This window comes from Pomacea canaliculata, linkage group LG4, assembly GCF_003073045.1.
Source record: "Pomacea canaliculata isolate SZHN2017 linkage group LG4, ASM307304v1, whole genome shotgun sequence".
NCBI lineage: Eukaryota > Metazoa > Mollusca > Gastropoda > Architaenioglossa > Ampullariidae > Pomacea > Pomacea canaliculata.
This window is the reverse complement of record NC_037593.1, coordinates 23,702,371-23,722,755: the sequence shown is the minus strand read 5'-3', so window position 1 is coordinate 23,722,755 and position 20,385 is coordinate 23,702,371. Positions and strand designations below refer to the sequence as shown.

At 36.5% G+C, this 20,385-nt stretch overlaps 3 protein-coding genes across 4 annotated transcripts in view; 1 reads left to right on the top strand and 2 right to left on the bottom strand.

The window, feature by feature from the left end:
- The first annotated feature begins 843 nt into the window (after positions 1–843).
- LOC112561005 (tubulin epsilon chain-like) lies at positions 844–14,943 on the top strand. Its single transcript, XM_025233125.1, is given in 14 exon segments — positions 844–998; positions 1,708–1,781; positions 2,326–2,346; positions 2,348–2,446; positions 3,858–3,973; positions 4,156–4,277; positions 10,201–10,233; positions 10,236–10,266; positions 10,660–10,780; positions 11,230–11,435; positions 11,896–12,036; positions 12,172–12,312; positions 12,646–12,820; positions 13,497–14,943. Coding segments are annotated over 14 exon segments (1,464 nt in total). The 5' UTR covers positions 844–973; the 3' UTR covers positions 13,656–14,943.
- On the bottom strand, positions 5,013–9,604 carry LOC112561004 (tripartite motif-containing protein 2-like). Of its 2 annotated transcripts, none has more exons than XM_025233123.1 (2): positions 7,523–9,604; positions 5,013–6,453 (listed from the first exon to the last, which is right to left on the bottom strand). In XM_025233123.1, exon 1 carries the CDS (start codon positions 9,058–9,060, stop codon positions 7,528–7,530), a length of 1,533 nt encoding a protein of 510 aa, XP_025088908.1. In that variant the 5' UTR covers positions 9,061–9,604; the 3' UTR covers positions 5,013–6,453; positions 7,523–7,527. The 2 variants fall into 2 exon arrangements, with proteins under 2 accessions (XP_025088908.1, XP_025088909.1); XM_025233124.1 differs by having other exon boundaries at positions 7,544–9,604.
- A 1,184-nt stretch (positions 14,944–16,127) lies between the features above and the next one.
- Positions 16,128–20,385, bottom strand: part of LOC112561913 (exostosin-1a-like) — a 57,110-nt gene continuing 52,852 nt past the window's right edge. The window contains 1 exon segment of the mRNA XM_025234766.1: positions 16,128–20,363. Coding sequence (XP_025090551.1) covers positions 19,976–20,363 — 388 coding nt within the window. The 3' untranslated portion in view covers positions 16,128–19,975.

Genomic DNA, 20,385 nt, shown 5'->3' with positions numbered 1-20,385 from the left:
AAGAGCAAAGAACTGAAGAAAGTAGGGGAACGTAGAGAGGAGATGGTCATCACCGTCACAAAAGCGGGCCTGAGCAAGTGGAGGCTCTAACACCTCTGACGATCACATCGTGCGTGCGTGCAGTACCCCCCCCCATCCATCCTTTTTACGAAATGTGCGAGTGCGAACGCCGTTCACTGTCAGCAGGGAGTTTGCCCCCCCAACGCCGAACATCTTCCTACGCCACTGTACAAGTACATATAATAACACACACGTACACTTCCTGAACCTTTTTATTGTTCTTCTGATTATTATGTATATATGATATACATATTTGTGTGGATTTTTTAAAAGTAAATTCGTATATACTGCTCTGTTTATAAATGGAACGTGAAGGAAGGAATGCATATCTGATCCTCAGCTGAGGTCAAGTACATGTACTATCAGTATTGTCTGTTGTAGTACGTTAATTACTCGTTATCTTGTCTATATATATATTAGTACGTATATATAGTACGTATAATAATTTCAGTTTCCTTTACGCACTTTAAGCATTAAATTACAAAATGGCGAAGTATACTATATAATACTAATACTGTAGTTTGTACTGTACTAGCTTTCTTCACTCGCTTTGAACATCGTCAGAAAAAGTGAAGAATTTGATTCTCGCCGCGAATCAGTTACTGGCGGCCAGATGCAAAACATCTTTAATGTGTGTACTGTGTACACAAATACGGCAAAAAAATTAACTTAAACGGGCAGTAATCCAACGATAACAGATTTTGCCTTATTTTGAAAAGACACACGAGAGGTCCTAAGCACGTGGTCCTGTAGCTGACGTTCTCTCCATATCTCACGTCTGCACCAAGACGGGCACGTGACACAAGGGAAATAACCCTTAAATTTCCGGCGTGTTGCTTCGAAACATGAAGCTGCATTTCGCAAACCTAATCGCTGCGGTGTATTAAATTTCCCCCTCTGTTGCGCAGAAGTAATGACACAGTCCATAGTAGTTCAAGGTAATGTCCCACAGATGACTTGTTTAAACTGTTGTCATTTGATCGAAGGTGTCTGATTGAAGATTTGATAAATGCATTTTCATGTTAAAAAATAATACTAACTGGTAAACTATTTCGCCAAGACATTACTAGTTTCCTCCAGTATCACTAGAACTTCTCCAAAACCGAGTATTCCCATTCTTAGATTAAACCTTTTTAAATCAAGTCTGAAATACTCAGGGAGCGTGCTATGGAACAGTCTCCCTCTCCATCTTAAGTAACTGAAGTCCTTGAACTGCTTTCGTCGCCATCTATACCTAAATACATTCAAGAAAACTAGATGAGGCCTCTAGAGATATCTCCCAACTCCAGGATACCTTGTAAATATATGTTTTTCTCAACCACCACTTTTGTACATATTCATCTTCCACTCTCCTGTCATACCTTACCTTATGTTTACTACTAACTATTCTCATAGTACTTAATTACTTCATTTACTTAGTTTATTTATTTTCCCTCGTAAAGGGTGAGGGCTAAATGGAGAAAATCATTTTATTGCTTATTTTACCTCTCGTTAATAAAGAATTGTCAATGTAGCACTTCAGATTGAAAATATTAACAAAATAACTAAAAAAAATGTATGATTGAGAAAAATAAACTAAAACTCTCTAGGGCTTTTTATAAGATTCTGGATAAGCACTTTTAAAGCATTGTTCTGTGTCACTTTCAGTTGGTCAATGTGGCAATCAGATTGGCTGTCGATTCTGGGACCTTGCATTACGAGAGCATGCAGCTGTCAACAAAGTAACTTAAAATGTTTGCATTTTTTATTAATGCAGTTTCCCTCTCTATTTCAATGCAAGTACAAGTTGTTACAAAAATGTAAAACTATTGACTTATAAGCCTGACAGGGTTTTGATGGTTGTGGCTCAAAGGTATATGATAAAATTTTACAACAGTAATAGCTGGATAAAGAATAACAGAAGCAGAGCTTTGCACATCTCTTCAAAGTGATTAAACCACCTGATCAAGCAAGTTAAAAACGGCAAGAATTACAGTTAGAAGAGATAAACCAATTTATGAGTTAAAACAACACACATAAACTGTAGCACCTAATAATAGAAAAACTGATAATAAGCTTTGACAAATATAAATTAAATTAATTAAAAAAAGGAAATTCATATGGGAGAAACAGCCCTCTTCATCTCCAAAGAAAAGCTTTAAGTCTGACAAACAGACTGGAAAGAAAGACTACTTCTAGTGGTAGAGATAGATACATTTTTTTTCATTGTAATTTTATCATGCCCAGTAAATTCAGTATTTTGAAAATTTGCTGTTTTCTTTTTAGCAAGGCATTTATGATGAAGCCGCTCAGTAGCTTCTTCCGCAATGTTGATTGTCGTTTTGATGACCCAGTTGACATTCCACTTGATACTGGAAAGGGCAAGGTCAAGGCACTTAAAGCTCGAGTGAGGCAATGCTTTTTTATTTTATTACATTTTCATCTTTTAAAGTTAAATTTACTTAATTTAATATTTTTAGGCATTTTTAATTACTTGAACGTATATTCTCATATCATCTAGCTATTAGTAATTTTTTTAAAACTTTCTTTGCTTTTAAAAGTCTTTAAGTTTATGACCCTCCAAAAAACCGGATTGTTTGTACAGTAATCCCTCTCCACTTTGCGCTTATCTTTCTTGGCTTCTCCATTTCGCGGGTTTTTATAAGAAATTAAAGGAAAAATGATTTGCTGATCTACGCTTATTATCGGATTTTCTGCGAAAATCAATCAGTGGAAAAAATATATATTTTATGAATTTTTAGATGAAAAAAGCCCAAAATGTATAAAAATATATTACTAATATTAGAGAATTATAAATAAGAATATTAATATGAATTTCAGTAAATAGTGTATTTATTTACACTGGTTTATGTAGAGTAAAAAGTATGGGGAGGGTTTATAAAGCCTTATTGTATATAAATACATAAATATACCGTTTCTATTTTGCGGATTTTCATTTACCACTGGTAGTTCTGGAGCGCATCTCCCGCAATAAACAAGAGATTACTGTACCTGTTGGTGTCTTGTCCTATTTCACTGTAAATTATTTAGTGTGCTCGCCATTTTTATTGCTTCCAGTGAATCTAAATGTTATTCCAAGCTTTAAAACTTGATTATAAAGATACAGTAGATGGTTATCTGGATTTTTAGTATGTTTTCTTGAATTTCTGAAAGAGGGGAATATTTAGATGGGTAAAATATACAGTGGCTGCTTATGGAAGAAGGGATTTTTGCATGTAGACTTTTAGACTAGTCCTAGTGGAAGTCATCACCATGATTTTTCAAGACAATTATAAGAATAGTTCATTTTTGCCCTACCCCTACCTCTAACCCCCATCATATGTGAGAGGCACTGTAGTCTGATACCATTTCATCTCTATAGAGCTGCTACTAATTGCCCTCTGGGATAAATAAAGTCATATTTTATCTTACAGATCATCCTAAATGGTTCAGTGTTTGGTAGGTACCAATAGATATTGGCAAAAGATACCTTCTGTGTAAGTTATAGTGTCTTAGATGCAGCCATTTAACAAATACTCAACATGAAAGCAGTGCCACACCACACTAGTGTTATGTTTATTGTTTATTGATGTAAATTTGTCATGTCAAGCATAAAGCACGCACTAATATATGAACATAATTCTGTGCAGTATAAATTTTGCATTTCATCATGCTAAAATCCTTTGTTCTTACACTCTAGATCTTTAGCATAGACATTCAGCCATCTTCAGCTAGAATGTATATCTGGGAGAATGAAAAGCCTTAATCTTTAAATTGCCAGTTTTAATCTGTCAGTTTTTAATCTATCAACCTTGCAGGCTGTACTAGTTGACATGGAAGAAGGAGTAGTCAGTGAAATGATGAAGGGACCATTAAAAGAAGTATTTGACCTTCAACAGCACATTACAGATGTATCAGGTTCTGGCAATAACTGGTAAGTTTCTTTTTTTCTTTTTGTGTATGCTTTCAAACCCTTTCCTATAAAAGGCATATGGATTCGTCAAATTTTGCGCTGTCAGTTCTGTGAATGTAACACCATGTATGAGAACTTAATGAGAAAAATCACAACCAAGCTAAAATTCTAAATTATGTGAAATTTTCATAAAATCATGTTAGGGCTGTTGGCAACAAGATGTATGGACCACAGTATCGAGATCAGTTGTCAGACATTATTCGTCGTGCAGCAGAATTTTGTGACTGCCTTCAGTGCTTCTTTATCATCCATTCCATGGGTGGAGGTAACAAGCTCAAATGATTTTCCAAATTTGTTTTTTTAAGCGTTTCATCAAATGGTTTCAGTTTTTTTTTAAGCTTTGGTGAGCTATTCTGCATGAAGTTTAGTGGAAATATATATCATACATTGACAATGACTACAAAAGAAACTTTCATGCAGGTAGTATTATTACAAATAAAAATTGCAAAGTTGATGCATCTTCAGTTTTGTTGGTACAGATACAATAAACATTGAAATTTTGTACATTGTGCAAAAGCATGCTCTTGGGCTTTAAAATCTTTCTTAGAGATTAATAATTTAAAATCAAAAAGAGTAAAGTTAGAATCCAAGAACAATGGAAAAGATCTTGCTGTAATACACATAATTACATGAAAGCTTTCCCCTCCCTTGGCATTAAAAAAGCAGAATCTACATGTCTCTTATCCTGTGCCTAAGAAAATAGATGCATTTGTCAAATTTGTCAAGTGATTTTACACAATTTGCAAGAACTAAGTGCTACAAGGAAATTAAGTGGAATCTGTGATCCTACTTTAAAAACACATTTTTTGAACGCCCATTTTGGATAAGCCAATCTAAATAAGAGGACAACTGGATTTTTGAGAAAAATAGAAAAGTGTTTCAACCTGTAGAAAACATTTTGGCTGAAAGTGAGGCGATCACTTTGAAAGTAAGCAAAATACTCTGAGCAGAAGAATAGATTATTCAGAGACAGACATAATAAAAGATACAAAAAAAAACCTAGTCGTGCCTTTCTTCTAGGCTATTGCTTTATTGCACATTTTGATCAATTTATGTCTTCTGGTCAACTATATACAAAGCCCACAATAACAGCAAAAACTGATGTGAGGTTTATATAAATCATAACATATTGCTGATCAATAAATTTTTAATGACAATAAATGATATGTAAAATGAAACAGTTAACATAATTAATGGAAACTAATCACAGGGGTCAAATAACATAGACGATATTGATTGAGAGGCAAACTTCCCATAGTTACACATCAATGATTGCTACATCTTTTGGAGGCATATTATCAACAAAATAATCTTTAATAACTTGCTTTGTGTCAAGAAACACTTGATACTGAAGTTAGAAGAGAAATCAGCATTTTTGTCCAAACAAACAGTTAACAGTAACACAGTCCCAAGGCCTTTTATATAGGAGCAGGTTTTCATTTTTATGTACAAGGTGATTAATTTATGTTTAAAGAAAGGCCATTTATAAATAACCTGTAATGAAAGTGATAAAAGATGTATGATCATTTGCATTTTCTGTCATAAGCTAGTCCACTCATTCTGCAAACACTTGGCCGCAAGAAATCAGTAAACCAGTTACGTAGTATGTAAATAAACACTTAAATAACATAAACATGGTTATAATAGCTGAGGTGTATGATTTGAATGTTGTGTTGCTACAAATACTTTTCTGTTACACTGAGATAGTATCAATTGATTTTGTTTAAAAAAAATGATTAACTCATGCTTGTGCTTTTGTAATCAGGCAAATGGCATTTCATGAATAAAGCTTAATTTATTTAGCTGCAAGGGATTAAGCTATGATAGAAGTCTTGATAGAACATCTTTGCTTGGGTTACAATAAAAACAAATTTCAAGACTTTTTTTTTTCAATGTCCTATGTCTGCAGATAAGAAAGCAGCACATGCTAACATCATTGCTCTCTTTATTCTTCTGTAATCTTTATTCTTCAAGCAAAAATTAAGTAAATGCTTTAATCAAAAGAGAAAAAAATTTGCCCTAATAGACCGCAAAGGTAAGGTCTGACTTCTTTAGGTATGACACAATTATTTCTAAATGTCAACTAAAATGGATTGCCTTTTCAAAGACAATCATTTACAACCAAGGAATGCAACCTAATAAAGGCTGAACTATGGAAAATGGCGGTAAATACTTTAGGCATTTTCTGAGTAGTTGCTGTCTGAAGATTAGTGGGGTCACAAAATTTAATGATTTGTTATATCTTTTATTCTTCTCTTTATCAGACATTTTAGCTGGGGAAAAAACGTTTTTGGTATGAAAGGTTTTTAATTTATACAATTCATTCTTTTCACCTGTTTTATGTACACTTGTTACAGAAAAAGCGGATATGACATGATGAACTGAGCCCAGAGCTCTTGTGAATAGCCTTCCAACCCAACTCAAAATGTTAGGCAACAGCACTGAAAATAAAAAAAGAAAACTTAAACTGTGACAGCTGTAAAATATTTAACAAAAACCACAAAATGGTTTGAACTTTAAAGATTCTTAAATAAAAAATACCAACATATTCTGAGAGCCTCATAATTTAATATTGTATGAAAAGAAATACCGAGACATTTTGGAAAGCATGATCATAATTACAAGATGGAGACATTTTCAAAAGCTGCAAGAGTTTTCCTTTAGTGTCATTGATGGTGAATTTCTTTCCACAGGTTACAAAAAAGATGTTTTCCTAAAACTACAATTTTCAGTAAAAATTATGTCTGCAGCAAATGCTATTATTATTAATAAAAATAAATCTTTAACTCAGTGATTGTAAAGTTATCTTAATAAACAACCATTGTCACTTTTATGGAAATTTGTGAACATATTTTTAGGTTAATGTTCCAACTGTAAATATGAAATATCGTTTGGTAAGTAGGACATTTACTGACACTGATTTAAAACTTGTCTTGAATTTATTCTTGAAAAAAAAAATCAAGTTCAGCTTAAACTTATAATGCTAGTCACTTTTGTAATTTTTACAACCACATAAACAGCCTGTCAAGAACTTGACTGCATTTTTTGCAAGATTTTTGGTGGAGGATTAACTCATATAAAATAGTGAGGAGAAAGAAATTACATAAACACTTTTCTAATGGATCGCTGCATCTTCATCATTGGTTTTTGTGTATATTTCACCAAATATGTGTTTCTGCAATATCATATCATTATTTAAAGATTAGTATTTGTGCAACAGTGCTAACTTTCAGGTCTCCTTCACCTCACACAAAATTGCAAAATGTAGTCAAAAAGCTTTTTAAAAAAATGTTGAGCTGGTACAAAGAAGCAGACTTTTTAGCATAGTGTATGAGGTATAAGAGCTATCACACAAAAAACTGAGTGCTATAAACACTTTGAAAACAAAACAAGAACAACAAAAATGTTTTAAAACAGCATTGAAAGAAAAAAAACAGAACTGGTCAAAATGAAACATTTTTTGAAAAAAAAAAAAAAAGCAGAAATGCTATATAGGCACTGCACACTTGCCAAAATTAATTCACAAAGTACCAGGTTGTAGAATCCTTTACTGAAGGCACAGCTGGACTTGAATGATGGGGTCTGTAAACACGAACCTCAGCAAAATATGGTCCTGTCAACAGAACTGACACATTTCCTTGTGGTGTCATGGCAACATTGATTGGCTTTACATCTACTCCTAGTTTATTTGTCTCTTTAACAATGGTTCGAATGTACTGTCCATGTGAGGAGAACATCTCAACACGATAGTTACCACTGTCGGCAATGATTATATTATTGTCCACGTCAGTGCAGATGCCTTTTGGCTGACTCAGTTGACCAGAGCGGGAGCCTTCACTACCAAATCGCAATTTAAACTTTCCATGGGCATTGAATACTTGCACATAATGATTTACTTCATCTGAAACAATAATGTTGTCTTTACTGTCTGTGGCCACAAATGATGGTGACTGAAAATAGCCGTCCCCTTTACCTTTTCGACCAATTTTCGTTGACATCTTGTATTGGTTAGTCAAGATGTGGACACTGTGATTTTTTGTTTCTGAAATAACTAGCCCACCAGACAACAACGGTGCAATACCCTGTGTTTCCTCATAGATAGAGAATTTTCCATGTTCACCAAGACACCGTCCTGTCAGATCATAGCAACGAAAACCTGCACCTTGTTTTTTTACCGTCACCAAAAGTTCATTTCTGTCATTGACAGCCACATCTTTGATTGGGCACTCACAAGTAAGGCGCTTCTTTAATTCCCCATCATTACGAAAGATAAAAATCCTGTTTCCACCCATGTCTGTGACAACAAAGTCACCGGTTTTGCTCACTGCAAGTCCAAATGGTTTATGGAAATCAGTAATGTCTGCACCTTTTTTGCCAAATTTGAGAATAAGACCCTCAGAGCAGGCAGAACTACTTTCAAGGGAAAAGGGTGGAACACTGGGATAGAGGGATCCAGAAGGGTATGAAGCAGGTGAAGGTGCACTTGTTACTGAAACTGGTCGTAATGTCAAGTCTGCATTTCCACCTACGCAACCTGTTGTCGAATCAGGCAGTACAAAACCTATAGGAGGATAAGCTATCTGTGAATGCTGTGTTGCCGACACAGCCGGTGTTTGTATTATTCCACACGTGGTATTTGCATGATCGGATGTCCCGGTAAAAATCATGCTGTATGGTGGTGGTGGCGATTGGGACGATTGAGACGCTGAAAATGCATCATCAGTTTTCGGCTGTAAAGATCGTCTGGGTTTAGGCGTGGGTTTTTCAGGACCGTTATCTTGATCAACTGTTTCACACAAACTTCTTACGATATGGTTGTCTGTGAAATCCTGTATCCCACCGAGTGGTATTTGAATAGTCTTCCTGCAAATGGGGCACGGAAACTCGCCGTCTGTTTCGTAACCTCGAGAGCTAACATACTCACGTAGACAATGTTCACAAAACGTATGCAAACACGGCAGTGCTTTGGGTCTTGTAAAAAGATTGTAACAAATCGTACAGGTCAGATGATCCTCCTGAATTTTTGAACGAAGATTCGAGGACGCCATTGCTGTTAATTCTGCGTTTACGTTCGATGAGAGGTAGACGTCGACTTTTCTATTCAAAATCACGGGACGCTTGTTTCCTGTCGTTCTTCTTGTATCTATCCCACGCAAGAAACAGCGCTTTCGAAATCGAGCTTTCCTTAGTCAGATATACATGCTGTTTTAAAACACTCCACCATAGTTTTTACCGCGATGTATAAAACTTTTTAAACCTTCAGAAGCCTTCTCTATCACTATTTAAAAATAACAATCACTGCTAGATATAGTTTCGTATCGTAGTGGCGCGTGCCTTTGACGTCATTTTGGGATGCACCTGACACATGAACGTCCTTGACCTTATTTACGTGTCACGCTCGTATGGCTACGAAGGACGTCCTGGAGCTTCACAAATAAAGTCAAATCTTGTACACGTCCGTGGTCAAATCGCACTGCTGTATGTCGTTCTGTACGAACAGAAGCAGACGGAATATGATGACGACACTCTCATTTTTCGTTTGCAAGTGATTAAAAAAAAAAAAAACCAACAAAACTGTGAACACTTAAACGCGCTCTTAGTGTATGGCAGGAATTGCTTTTAGAGAAATGTAAAGATGCATACCACTGCAATAGAGCAATATAGGGGCAAAGCAAATTATTCAGGCTGGTCGAGTGGTGACAATAATAATAATTAAGGTGATTTCTTTAACCCCATATCGATCCCACCTATTAGCAAGCCTGCTATGACCTTTTACAAATTATAATAATAATAGGAAGAAATCAACCATGCAAGACGACAGGAAAGAAAAGGGATAAAGCGTGGAAAGGGGCTGGAGGAAGTGTAGTGATGTCTATTGTTTCACTCATTAAAACTGTTAAAAAAGCATTACAAAAAAGAAAAAAACCTTTTCAACCTGTTCAATCCCCATCAGCAACATTCGAATCGAACTTATGCGCAAATTATACGAAGAAGTGTTGATTTGAATGTGCTTGCCACCATTATGAAACTAATAGCAATAAGAGTATTAAAAGGACAAAAATTATTTATTGATTGCAAAACTTTAATTTTGCATAATTAATATTTGAACTAATTGTTAAGTAATGAAGTGTTGCTATTAGAATAAGATTTTATCAGTTGACCATCATAATTTACACTTTTTCATGCAGGAACTGGATCGGGGGTTGGCACATACATCTTGAATCTTTGCAAGATGAGTATCCAGATGTGTACAGGTACCAACAATAGAACTATGCTTTAGATGTGGACTTGCTTTAGATTTCTTGTTCTTGCATTTTTCCTTTTAAACAATTATTTGTATTATTGTTATTCAATGCATTCTATTATATACTTTACTGCAAATGAGTGGTTTTAATTCAAATTCAACAAAGATTGGTGCTGTTGTTACAAACATGCATCGTTAATAATCTTTCAGGAGCCAACTCTTTCACCAGTTCTGATCATTTCATAGCCTTTCACACAACCCTACATCACATAAACCCTTACACAAAAATGTGCTTTCTAATTAAAAAACATAATACAAATAAGCTTACAATATAACTATCATGAAATTATAACAAAACAGGGGATGTGTTAGGTTTTCTTGTTTGTGAATATTCCTACTACAGGTTTGTAACTGCACTTTACCCATCTGCTGAAGATGATGTGATTACCTCCCCATACAACAGCATTTTAGCCATGCGAGAACTGACAGAACATGCAGATTGTGTGCTGCCTGTAGAGAACCAGGCAAGTGAAATATTTGTCCAGGAAAGTCCACATGTAATGCAATTTATTCTGTCATGCTTGTTTTCTTTGTTTGTAATTTATGAGATTCATTATCTTTGTGAATTATCAGATCCTTGTTTATCGTTATGTGTAAATTATTAGATCCTTATTTGTCTTCGTTATTTATTAGATCTCTCATAGGGCTAGGCTATCCTCCATCTGGTGGAGGGGCGACCACCCACAGCCTAGTGCAACTTCAAGTGTGGGATAGGAGAAAGGCTATGAGATACGCTGGTTAGATTCAAGATGACATCGATAAGAAAATCAGTAGAAAGGGGGAAGAGTATTTACTGAGTATTTTTTCAGTCACAAACCATTTAGCAGGCTAATTCTGGCTTATTGCTTGAATATTGTGTATTCTGTCCCTTACACAGAACAATCAGGAAACAATATTTTTGTCTGAATTTTAGGCGCTCGTAGACATTGTGAATAAAATCTCTGAAGCAGTACCCTCTGGCAAGACAGGCAAGCGAACTTACACCTCTGCACATAGCTCCGATGTCAAGGCACGCAGCAGCATCTTAACAAGTGAAGGTGGGGTGACCAAACAGAAAGATATGCGCCCATTTGACTCCATGAACAACATTGTTGCCAATCTTCTTCTCAACATGACCAGGTCAGCATTGTACATTTGTCTTTACTCCATTTTTTGTGTGCTTATTTTCATGTGATGGTATGATGCCTAGGACTCAAGCGCTGCCCACTTTCTCTCTTCCATGAGACATGCCTAGCATCAGGTGCCCTTTGGGGAAGCTGCATCATTCCTTGTTCGTAATGTAATGGTTCTTTTTGAAACTATAGTTTTGCATGATGCTAAATCTTGGTACAGTTGTTTTGGTCAGCTCTTATATCTTGCAGTTTAAATTAATGCATTGTTGGTGACTGCCATGCATCACAACAGATTATTCACCAATGTACATGAAAGTTCTAAATGCTTTTCATGCTTTGGTTCTATTGACTTTATGTGGAGTATAATTTCTCATAATGCATTTAAGTTTTTTAGATGACAAATATTGAAAATGATTTATTTTGTGCATATTTCAACTTTTATTTTTCTCATTACATTTTTTATCCAGCTCAGCAAGGTTTGAGGGATCTTTGAATGTAGATTTGAATGAGATCACCATGAATTTGGTTCCTTTCCCACGCCTTCATTATCTGGTCGCCAGCCAGACACCACTGTATGCTCTTGCTGATGTCCATCTTCCTCCTCGCAGGTTTGTTTACATTCAGTTTCTGCAAAGATTTCTTTACTAGTCCTCCTATGTTCATCATGTGCAAACATTCAGACTGAAATTCTAACAGAGATAAAAGGGTTCATGGTATTCAATATAATGCTAATTTGTTTGCAGATTGGATCAGATGTTTACTGATGCCTTTTCCCGAGATTACCAGCTGATCAAAGCAGATCCAAGGCATTCTCTGTACCTTGCCTGTGCCCTGATGGTCAGGGGGAGCGTTGAGCTTTCAGATATTCGTCGTAACATTGATAGGTATTTTGTACCTAAACTTTTAATAATTTGAAAAGAATTTAAGGAGAAATGATCCCTGTCTGCTGCTTCTTTCAAATTTCAAGAACACACTAAAAAAATTGATGAAAGTTGGATGATTTCCAGTTGTTTCATTTTTCTCTTCAATCTTGTTGTCTTTCTTTTGTGTTAGAGTCTGCATGGTCTTTTGCTGTGCCATTGTTTAAACCTTTAAGTAATTGTTGGATAATGTAGAGATTTTCAAACAAATAAGTGGCATTATGCAGGCAGCATTTCCAATGTAGAAAATAAATTTTTAAAAAGTGTCTTAAGATAAAGTTGTCTTTTTGTGGGCAGGTTAAAAGACCAGCTCCATTTCATTCACTGGAATAAAGAAGGTTGGAAGACAGGGTTGTGTGCCGTTCCACCTGTGGGCCAGCCTTACTCACTTCTGACACTGGCTAACAACACATGTGTGACAAACACCTTCACAGAACTGAGACACAGATTTCAAAAACTTTTCAAACGTAAGGTAGGGTGGCTTTAACTCATATGGTCTTACATTTCTCCTGCAGGTGGAGTTGCATAAACTTAATTTGCACAAACCCCTGAACCTATGCAGAGGAAATAATGCTTAAGTATTTTAGCATGAATTCATCTCCATCTCACGCATATGTCTTAGCGCAATTGACTCTAGTGGAAGATACAAGGGAGAAAACTGTAATATTTGGGAAAATGGTCAGTTGTAGTTTGTTTAGACCATGAGAAAAGGTGCTTGCCTGTAGAAATTGTTATCAAACATGTATCAAAGTGATGTTTGTGCTGTATAGTGTGGCTTCCTTTGGCTTTTTCTTTTTAGTATTATAAATGTTTATTCATTTTCATATAGTTTGATATACATCAAGTTTACTTGTGCATTTGATCAGTGAGTTTTTGCAACACAACCCAAAACAAAGTAGCAAAGCATTCTATCCCCACTTCCTCCTTCCATATAGCTAGAGTTAAAAGAAAATGGTTTGTGCACTTTTCTCTCCCTTGCAAACTCCCAAGTCTTTTTTATTTACAATATTATTTAAGGCTTATTTCACTACTTCCATCAACATTCAGGTTTCACTGTGCTGATCAATTTTACAGTCAAGGATGTACAGTGGGATTTATGAAACTGTTGTAGGTGCAGATTAAGAAAGCTGTTTTAATTTTAATGGCAGGCTCATCTTCATCATTATCTTCACGTTGATGGCATGGATATGGATGAATTTACTCTCAGCTTGGAATCACTTGACAGCATAGTAGCAGAATATGATGGCTTGCAACAACAGATGGGAATGCCTCCACCTTCTCATCCCCGCCTGAAGATTGTTACATAATGCTTCTAACACAGCTACTTGATTACCCAGAAATGGGCAAATGTCATCAGCACTCAGGGAGACTGTCACATTACTTTGCAACATTGCTGGGCAGTGTGTTCTCTTTACATATATTATTTATTGTTTTATTGTTACTAAATAACAAACTTTTTCAACAATGTGTCACAAAATAATGGAGGTTGAGGGTAGGGCAATAGATTGACATTGTGCTTTTGGGATGTGCAAGTTTGGGTCCATGTAAGCATATAACTAAACAAGAAAGTTAACTCTAGACAAAAAATGAGAGCTTAGGAGGTTTAGCCGATTGTTAGTCACAGGGAGTGTTAGTGCTGCAATGCACACCTTACATTTATCAGTGTAGGCTATATTTGGCAGGTCACGATCTCCTGGCTTCATCACACTTAAATTAGGGGCTGTGCAGATCTGTTTCTTGAACAGGGTCAATAAGGTCAGCTCAGGTAATTATGGGATGTATAAAGATGGGCAGCCTTGATGGTCTTACACTAACTACAATGTATTATTGGCTTTCTCTATGTTAGGTAGACTTTTGATTGTGACTGATCATTGGGATGCTATGGTTGTGAAACCACCAAGTTAGCACTGTGCCAGATCTCAAATCAGCTCCTTACCACCAAGCTCTTGGAGGATACAAGTCGTAGAGTGAAATTTGATGAAGCTGATTGGTCAAGTCTGTGCTGTAAGCGTGAAGTTAGTGAAGTGTCACCAGTCAAGCTACCACCAGACAAGGGACGTGTATAGTGACTACTCCAGACAAGGGACATGCAAAGCTATGGTCAATTGCAGCAGCAAAGCAGAGATCTTTATGAACAGGGTACAGCTCAGAGTACCATAAAATTGGGGCTTGAACAATCTAAAAGAATGTACCAACATGTCGATGAACCTCTATTTCTTTGGCAGGTAATAAATCTTTGATAATTTTTTTCCGGAATACATTCGATATATAGAGAAAAAAGGTACTGTATATTTAGTATTCAAAGGCACTATTTCATAAAGAAAGGTGAAGAATTGCATTGATGTTTGCATTAATCTTTGGGTATTTTGTTTGCTGATTGTGATAATAGCCCTTAACACTTGCTTTTGGTTATTTGAAGCCCCTTCACCAGAAATATGAAGGTTGTCTGTGCTTTACTACAAAGACTATTTGCAGACGACACCACAAGAAGACAAAAATAGTTTTAGGGGCATCTTGATTAAAGACAAGAATCGTGCATTTATCAACTTACATTGTTCTGCTGTTGATAAGTTATTAAAAAATTCAAAAACTCAAGTCTTGATGCTTATTATTTCAATGTAAAGTGTCATTATATATGTGTGCATCTTTGTTCAGGAGAAGCAACATGTTTCTTCTTAGATTAATTAGTGCTAATCCTTTCATGGGCATGATTTATCTTTATGAATAGCAATTACATACATGAGGGAAAGGCCTGAAGGAATTGGTGGTTGTAGGCAATGAGATTTTTCTGATGTGATAGCTTTGATAGTAATACAAGCAGTGGCAAATAGTGGTATTCAAACCCCAAAAATGTAGTAAATATATGGTGCTTCCAAACACAAAAATCATTCTGCTAAACAAGCAAATAATTATCAGCCAACAGGGTTTGTTCACCCTGAGAGTAACAATTTTTAAAACTCTGGAGGGTCTAAGCGAAATCGCTATGCACAGAAAAAATTTTACGACAGAAATTAGGATAGTGAGGGTTGGCTTTCTTGGGTTCGTATCTCATCTCAGGATCATTGTTCTTTCTCTACATTTGGTACCTGTTTGCAGGGTCTGCTGCTTTGCTGAGATGTAGTAGCTCTGCGTGAAACACCACTTACCCGACCCATCTCTTTCTGCACATGTCTGGTGGCCTTTTATGTTGAAAATGTAAGTTTTTTTTAAATACCAGATTTGGGAAATAGTATCTTGCTCTAATATTTCCTTATACTCATCTACTAGGTCCCATCTTTTTATTCACTATATTCCTCACCACTTGCTCAGGGTGGCCAGCAGTTTAAAAGGTTTACTAGCTTTTTGTGCACATACTTCTGCTGAAGTCACTTATGTCAGGAAGCACAACAGACTCCTATTTAAACGTTGCAGCTTTATAACAATTTTTTTTTTTTTAAACATCCTTCATTTCTTCTTCTTGTTCCTATTTTCCCCCAGTGGAGCATAGGGCCGCAAACATCTTTCATTAGTTTAACGTAAAAAAATATTGTAATGTGTATTTTTTAAAAAATTTCATTGGCTTGTGTGCACATGTGGATGTTGTACCATTTACTAGACTTGACAGCGAATTTTACGGGCCTGTACATGTGCTTGTACACAAAAGCTTTAAGTGCAATCAATCCCCCCAACCCTCAGAAAAAAAACAAAACAGTAAAAGTTACCCTTAAATCCATCACCCAAGTCTTCTCACATTTTGGTGCTGTGTAAATGATTAAAATTTTAGCATAAAACAAACAACATTTTAATTGTGAAAATTTTATTATAGTCTTTGATTGTTTGTCATATAATGGCATGGAATACAAAAAGCTAAAGCAGAAACAGATCACATTGTCTTTAAGTTCAGAAATGTGTGTATACTGAAGACAGAGAATGGCAAAGAACAGAAAATGTGCTTTTTGCATGGAAGTTTCATGGATAAGTGTTGTCATTAAGTATAAGAATGCTGCCTGCACAGTGATTTAGAAAAAAACCCATGTTGAGTCTTTCTTAATGTCTGTCTTAAACAATGTTGGAAAGAGATACCTAAAGAAGTATCCTGGGTTGTTTTTTTGTTTTTGGCTTTTTTTTTTTGGGGTGGGAGGTACTTAAAAATTGCATTTGGTTGCTCTTGTTCTGCATGTAGGGAAGACAGTTGAAACACTTTTATGTCAATAAATTCATCTCATTCTGAATCAGGCAATACAGCTAATCAGCGAGCCAATCAACAAAATGTACACAGAGCTCCTGACAACACATATCCGATGAATACTTGATACCTTCACTCTTTACAATGTATTTGAGATCCTCATGCCTCACACGAACTCCCACTGTGAGTTCATCTGAAGGTGTACTTCTCAGTCCTGTCTTGCATACAAATGAGAGACAGTTTACAATTAGACTTTGATGTGTAAGAATATTGGAACCTACAAATAAGAGACAATGTACAGCTAGACTTTTATGTGTAAGAACACTGGAACCTGCTGGAGGGAGTTGAAAACAGATGTCTGTGTTTTCAGTGGCTGACAAAAAGCAAGTGATACCCACTTTTCCCAAATACTTTCTTGGACTTCTGTACAAACTCAAATTTCTGTAGCTATCTACATGCATCATGCTCTAGATAAAAGCAGACCAAAGATAAGACTTTAGGATTGTATGATTTTTCAGCTTCTATCAAACTAAAGCCAAAGCATGAAAATGCACATAGAAGTGCCTTGCAGGATACATTCCTCAAAGGCCAACAGGAATGAATCTCAGGACAGGCCAAGAATATTACTGCTACACAGTAACGCCTATGGCATAACCCTCTATGCTACACTTGTGTTTTGTAGAGCCATTTTCATCCTGTTGGTTGTATGAGTGTTTATACTACTTTTCCATAATAAAAATACCTATAAATTTCTCAGGCTTATGACAGGCCCTACAGGCACTTTTAATGTGAAGACTGAAATCATCGTCAAGTGTGGAGACTTGTAAAACAGATGAGAGGCTGCAATTTTTAAAAAATAGTCATTTTTTCATGCAGATAAATGGTGTACGAGAGAGATCAGCAAACACCATGCTGCAGACGTCAAAATACTTGAAGGGCTGGGGGAGAGAGATTGGTGTTTTATGCCGAGCCAGCCATGTAAACAGATGCCAGATACAGAAAAAGAACAAAGACGAGATGAGAGCTGAACCCAGGACAGCCAACCTTCACTGTATTAGTGACAGGCTCTAACCGCTGTGCCACAGGACTGCCCTGAAAATATTTGAAAATGTGTGCAGATTAAACCAATGACAGAGAGCCAAGGGTTGAATTTACACTGTACACATCGTCTTTACAAGTGCTTGCAATACTAATCGAATACTGTTCTTTGTTCCCTTTCCTATGTTGGTAATGTTCTGTATATAAGACCACATCTTATTTATTGGCACCCAAATCCACCCACCCAGCCGCAAATAGTTAATCTATCTGTACTCCTGCATCCTATTTCTTCCCTCAAATGACATAAATAGTTCATCTGCTATAAGAAAGCTGTTTGATCAAGGATATTTTCTCTAAATGCAGAGTGAACCACCATTGCTCTCATGAAATAGATGAAGGTGATCTATAAATGATCTCCACACTTGGCCCTGACAAAAGAAAAATACTTGGTAAATGTCAGAGGCAAAGGTCAGCAGAGTGCAACAAGCACCTGTTTCAGTCTGCCACTACAGGGCCGCCCATTGTCCAAACTATGCATCCTTTTGGCTGCTTCGCCTGGCAAAACAATACCAGAATAACATAAGTTGTACCTGACTAATGTAACACCTGACAAATAGCTACCCCTTGATTTTGGCTGAAAAGATTTATGCCTGTGACCACACCATCTAACAATGACAATAAACATAAGTTCATAAAGTTTGAGAATTTCACCTTTGATCCTAGTGGTAGGAATATCAACTACTCACTCTCCATCTCCTGGAACCTGAAGTGACCTCCTCCAAAGGTAGCAATAATTTCTGCTACCTCTCTATAATTAAACAATTTTTGCAATCATTAACAGCTGCACTATGTTGTTAATGTAAACTGCACTATGCGACAAAATAGCAGCCAGTGTGTCATCTTGACAGAACCTTGACAGAGTGTAATATGTCGCTAAAGCTGTTCTGGGGTTAGTGTTTCACAGGGCCATGCCTTGCACATGATGGCATTTAAACACCTGCACTAATGACAGCAGGAAAAGCAAATTGTAACAGATGAATAGAAATATCAACAGCAGTTACAACATTATAAATTTTACTCAACTGTAAGAGCGAGCACAAAGTGTCCGGTTCCAAACTTTTGCATACCTACTTCTGTGTTTTGCAAACTGGTTGATCTGTATCAATACTGGCATTCTTTGATAATCCAAGCAAGCCAAAAAGTTTTGTCAAGTTAAAAAAAGCAGTCAAGCAGCAGGTAGACACAAAAAAAATCTAAGGATTTGCAACCAAAGGTAATTTCTTCCTTAAATTGTCATGTATAATCAAGGCATTTGATGTGTTAAAACATGAACAATCTGTGTTTCTATTGGTGACAGACTCACCAACTTCTGATGCATATAAAGAGCATACATACATAGCACTACTAACAGAGTTATTTCTCACACACATACCCAAAATCAATCTTATGCGATCAGTGAAAACTTGGAACACAAGGCATCATCAAAGACTTTAAAAAAATAATGTCAACATACTTCTCACAAAGACTGCCACAACTCTTGAAAAACTAATTAAATTCTACAACTGTGCAATCACTCCCCCGACTCCTATCCTTACTGCATGTTCAATCACAGGCTGAAGAGGTGAATGATGCAGGCATTTGCACACATATGCAATGTATACATACATCAAGTACACACACCAAACATGCACTCCTCCCAATTTCAAATCACCAGCACATTGTATGTAATACAGCAGTTTCAACACCAACCATGACAACCTGCTCCACACACACACACACAGAGTTTTGCTCTCTCACCTCCCTTTAACTTTCCCACCCCCCACAATTTTAAAAAAAGCAATGGAGGAAAAAGTTACCAGACATATTGGCCACATAAATAAATGCCAAGAAAATGGTATGGCTATTTTGTTTCTCTGGTCAGTGGTTAGTATTTCTATGCACAACCTGAAACAACCAAACAGTACTGCATGTCCAAATGACATGTTCAAGATCACGGCTAAAACATGTTATCTTGTGGATGTCGTCTGTGCATCAAGTTTAAATTGTTACAAGAGAACAATTCAACTGTTGTCTAAAACAGATCAAGCAGAATCAGCTCTAAAAAGATGTAAAATATTAGTCTGGAATTTAAAAAAATATCAGAATTTTGTTTTTAAAAAATCTCTTTAACAAAATCAAGCATGGAAAGAAAAGTTCTTGCATGTCTTCACCAAAAAAACAAATCAGTACTCAGCCATCAACTTTAAAACCAGGAAAGACCATGAGGCAGAAGGTGAAAATTCTTCTTTGTTTTTCTGAAGACCAGACCATGCAATGACAGCACCTCCACATATTTTTGTAAGGGTTTTCACACAATGTGTTCTGGACCCCAATTATGTGACCAAACTGATTCGTTCTGTGGCTTGTCCTAACTGGCAAGAGTGGTCAGCTCGGGATGAGTTCAATTCTTCTGTATTTTTTGCGAAAATTAGAGACAGGATCTTTGAAGAGCAGAGGATCCATACGCAGTTTGGACCGAATGAGGGGCATATACCCAAATAAAGAGACAAACTCTTCCACACAAGTCTGGCGTTGGGCAAAATGCTGCTGATCAGTCCAGCTGGATAATTTACTTGAGCTGACTTCCCCAGGACCTCCCCCAGTTCCAAGAGCCAGCTCCCGGTACTGCTTGCGCTGGGTCAACTTGATTGGGGTACGGCGGGTCACGTGGCTCACCAAGAAGTTCATGAGAATGTCATGGCAGTTGCTGCTTGCATCTACCCGCTGTGTTAACAGGCGGCTGACATGGTGAGTGTACATGTAGTTGTAGTATCTGAAACAGCACAAACCATATG

Excerpts from the sequence above, each read along its gene's own strand:
- LOC112561004 (XM_025233123.1), bottom strand. The coding sequence starts at position 9,060 with ATGGCGTCCTCGAATCTTCGTTCAAAAATTCAGGAGGATCATCTGACC.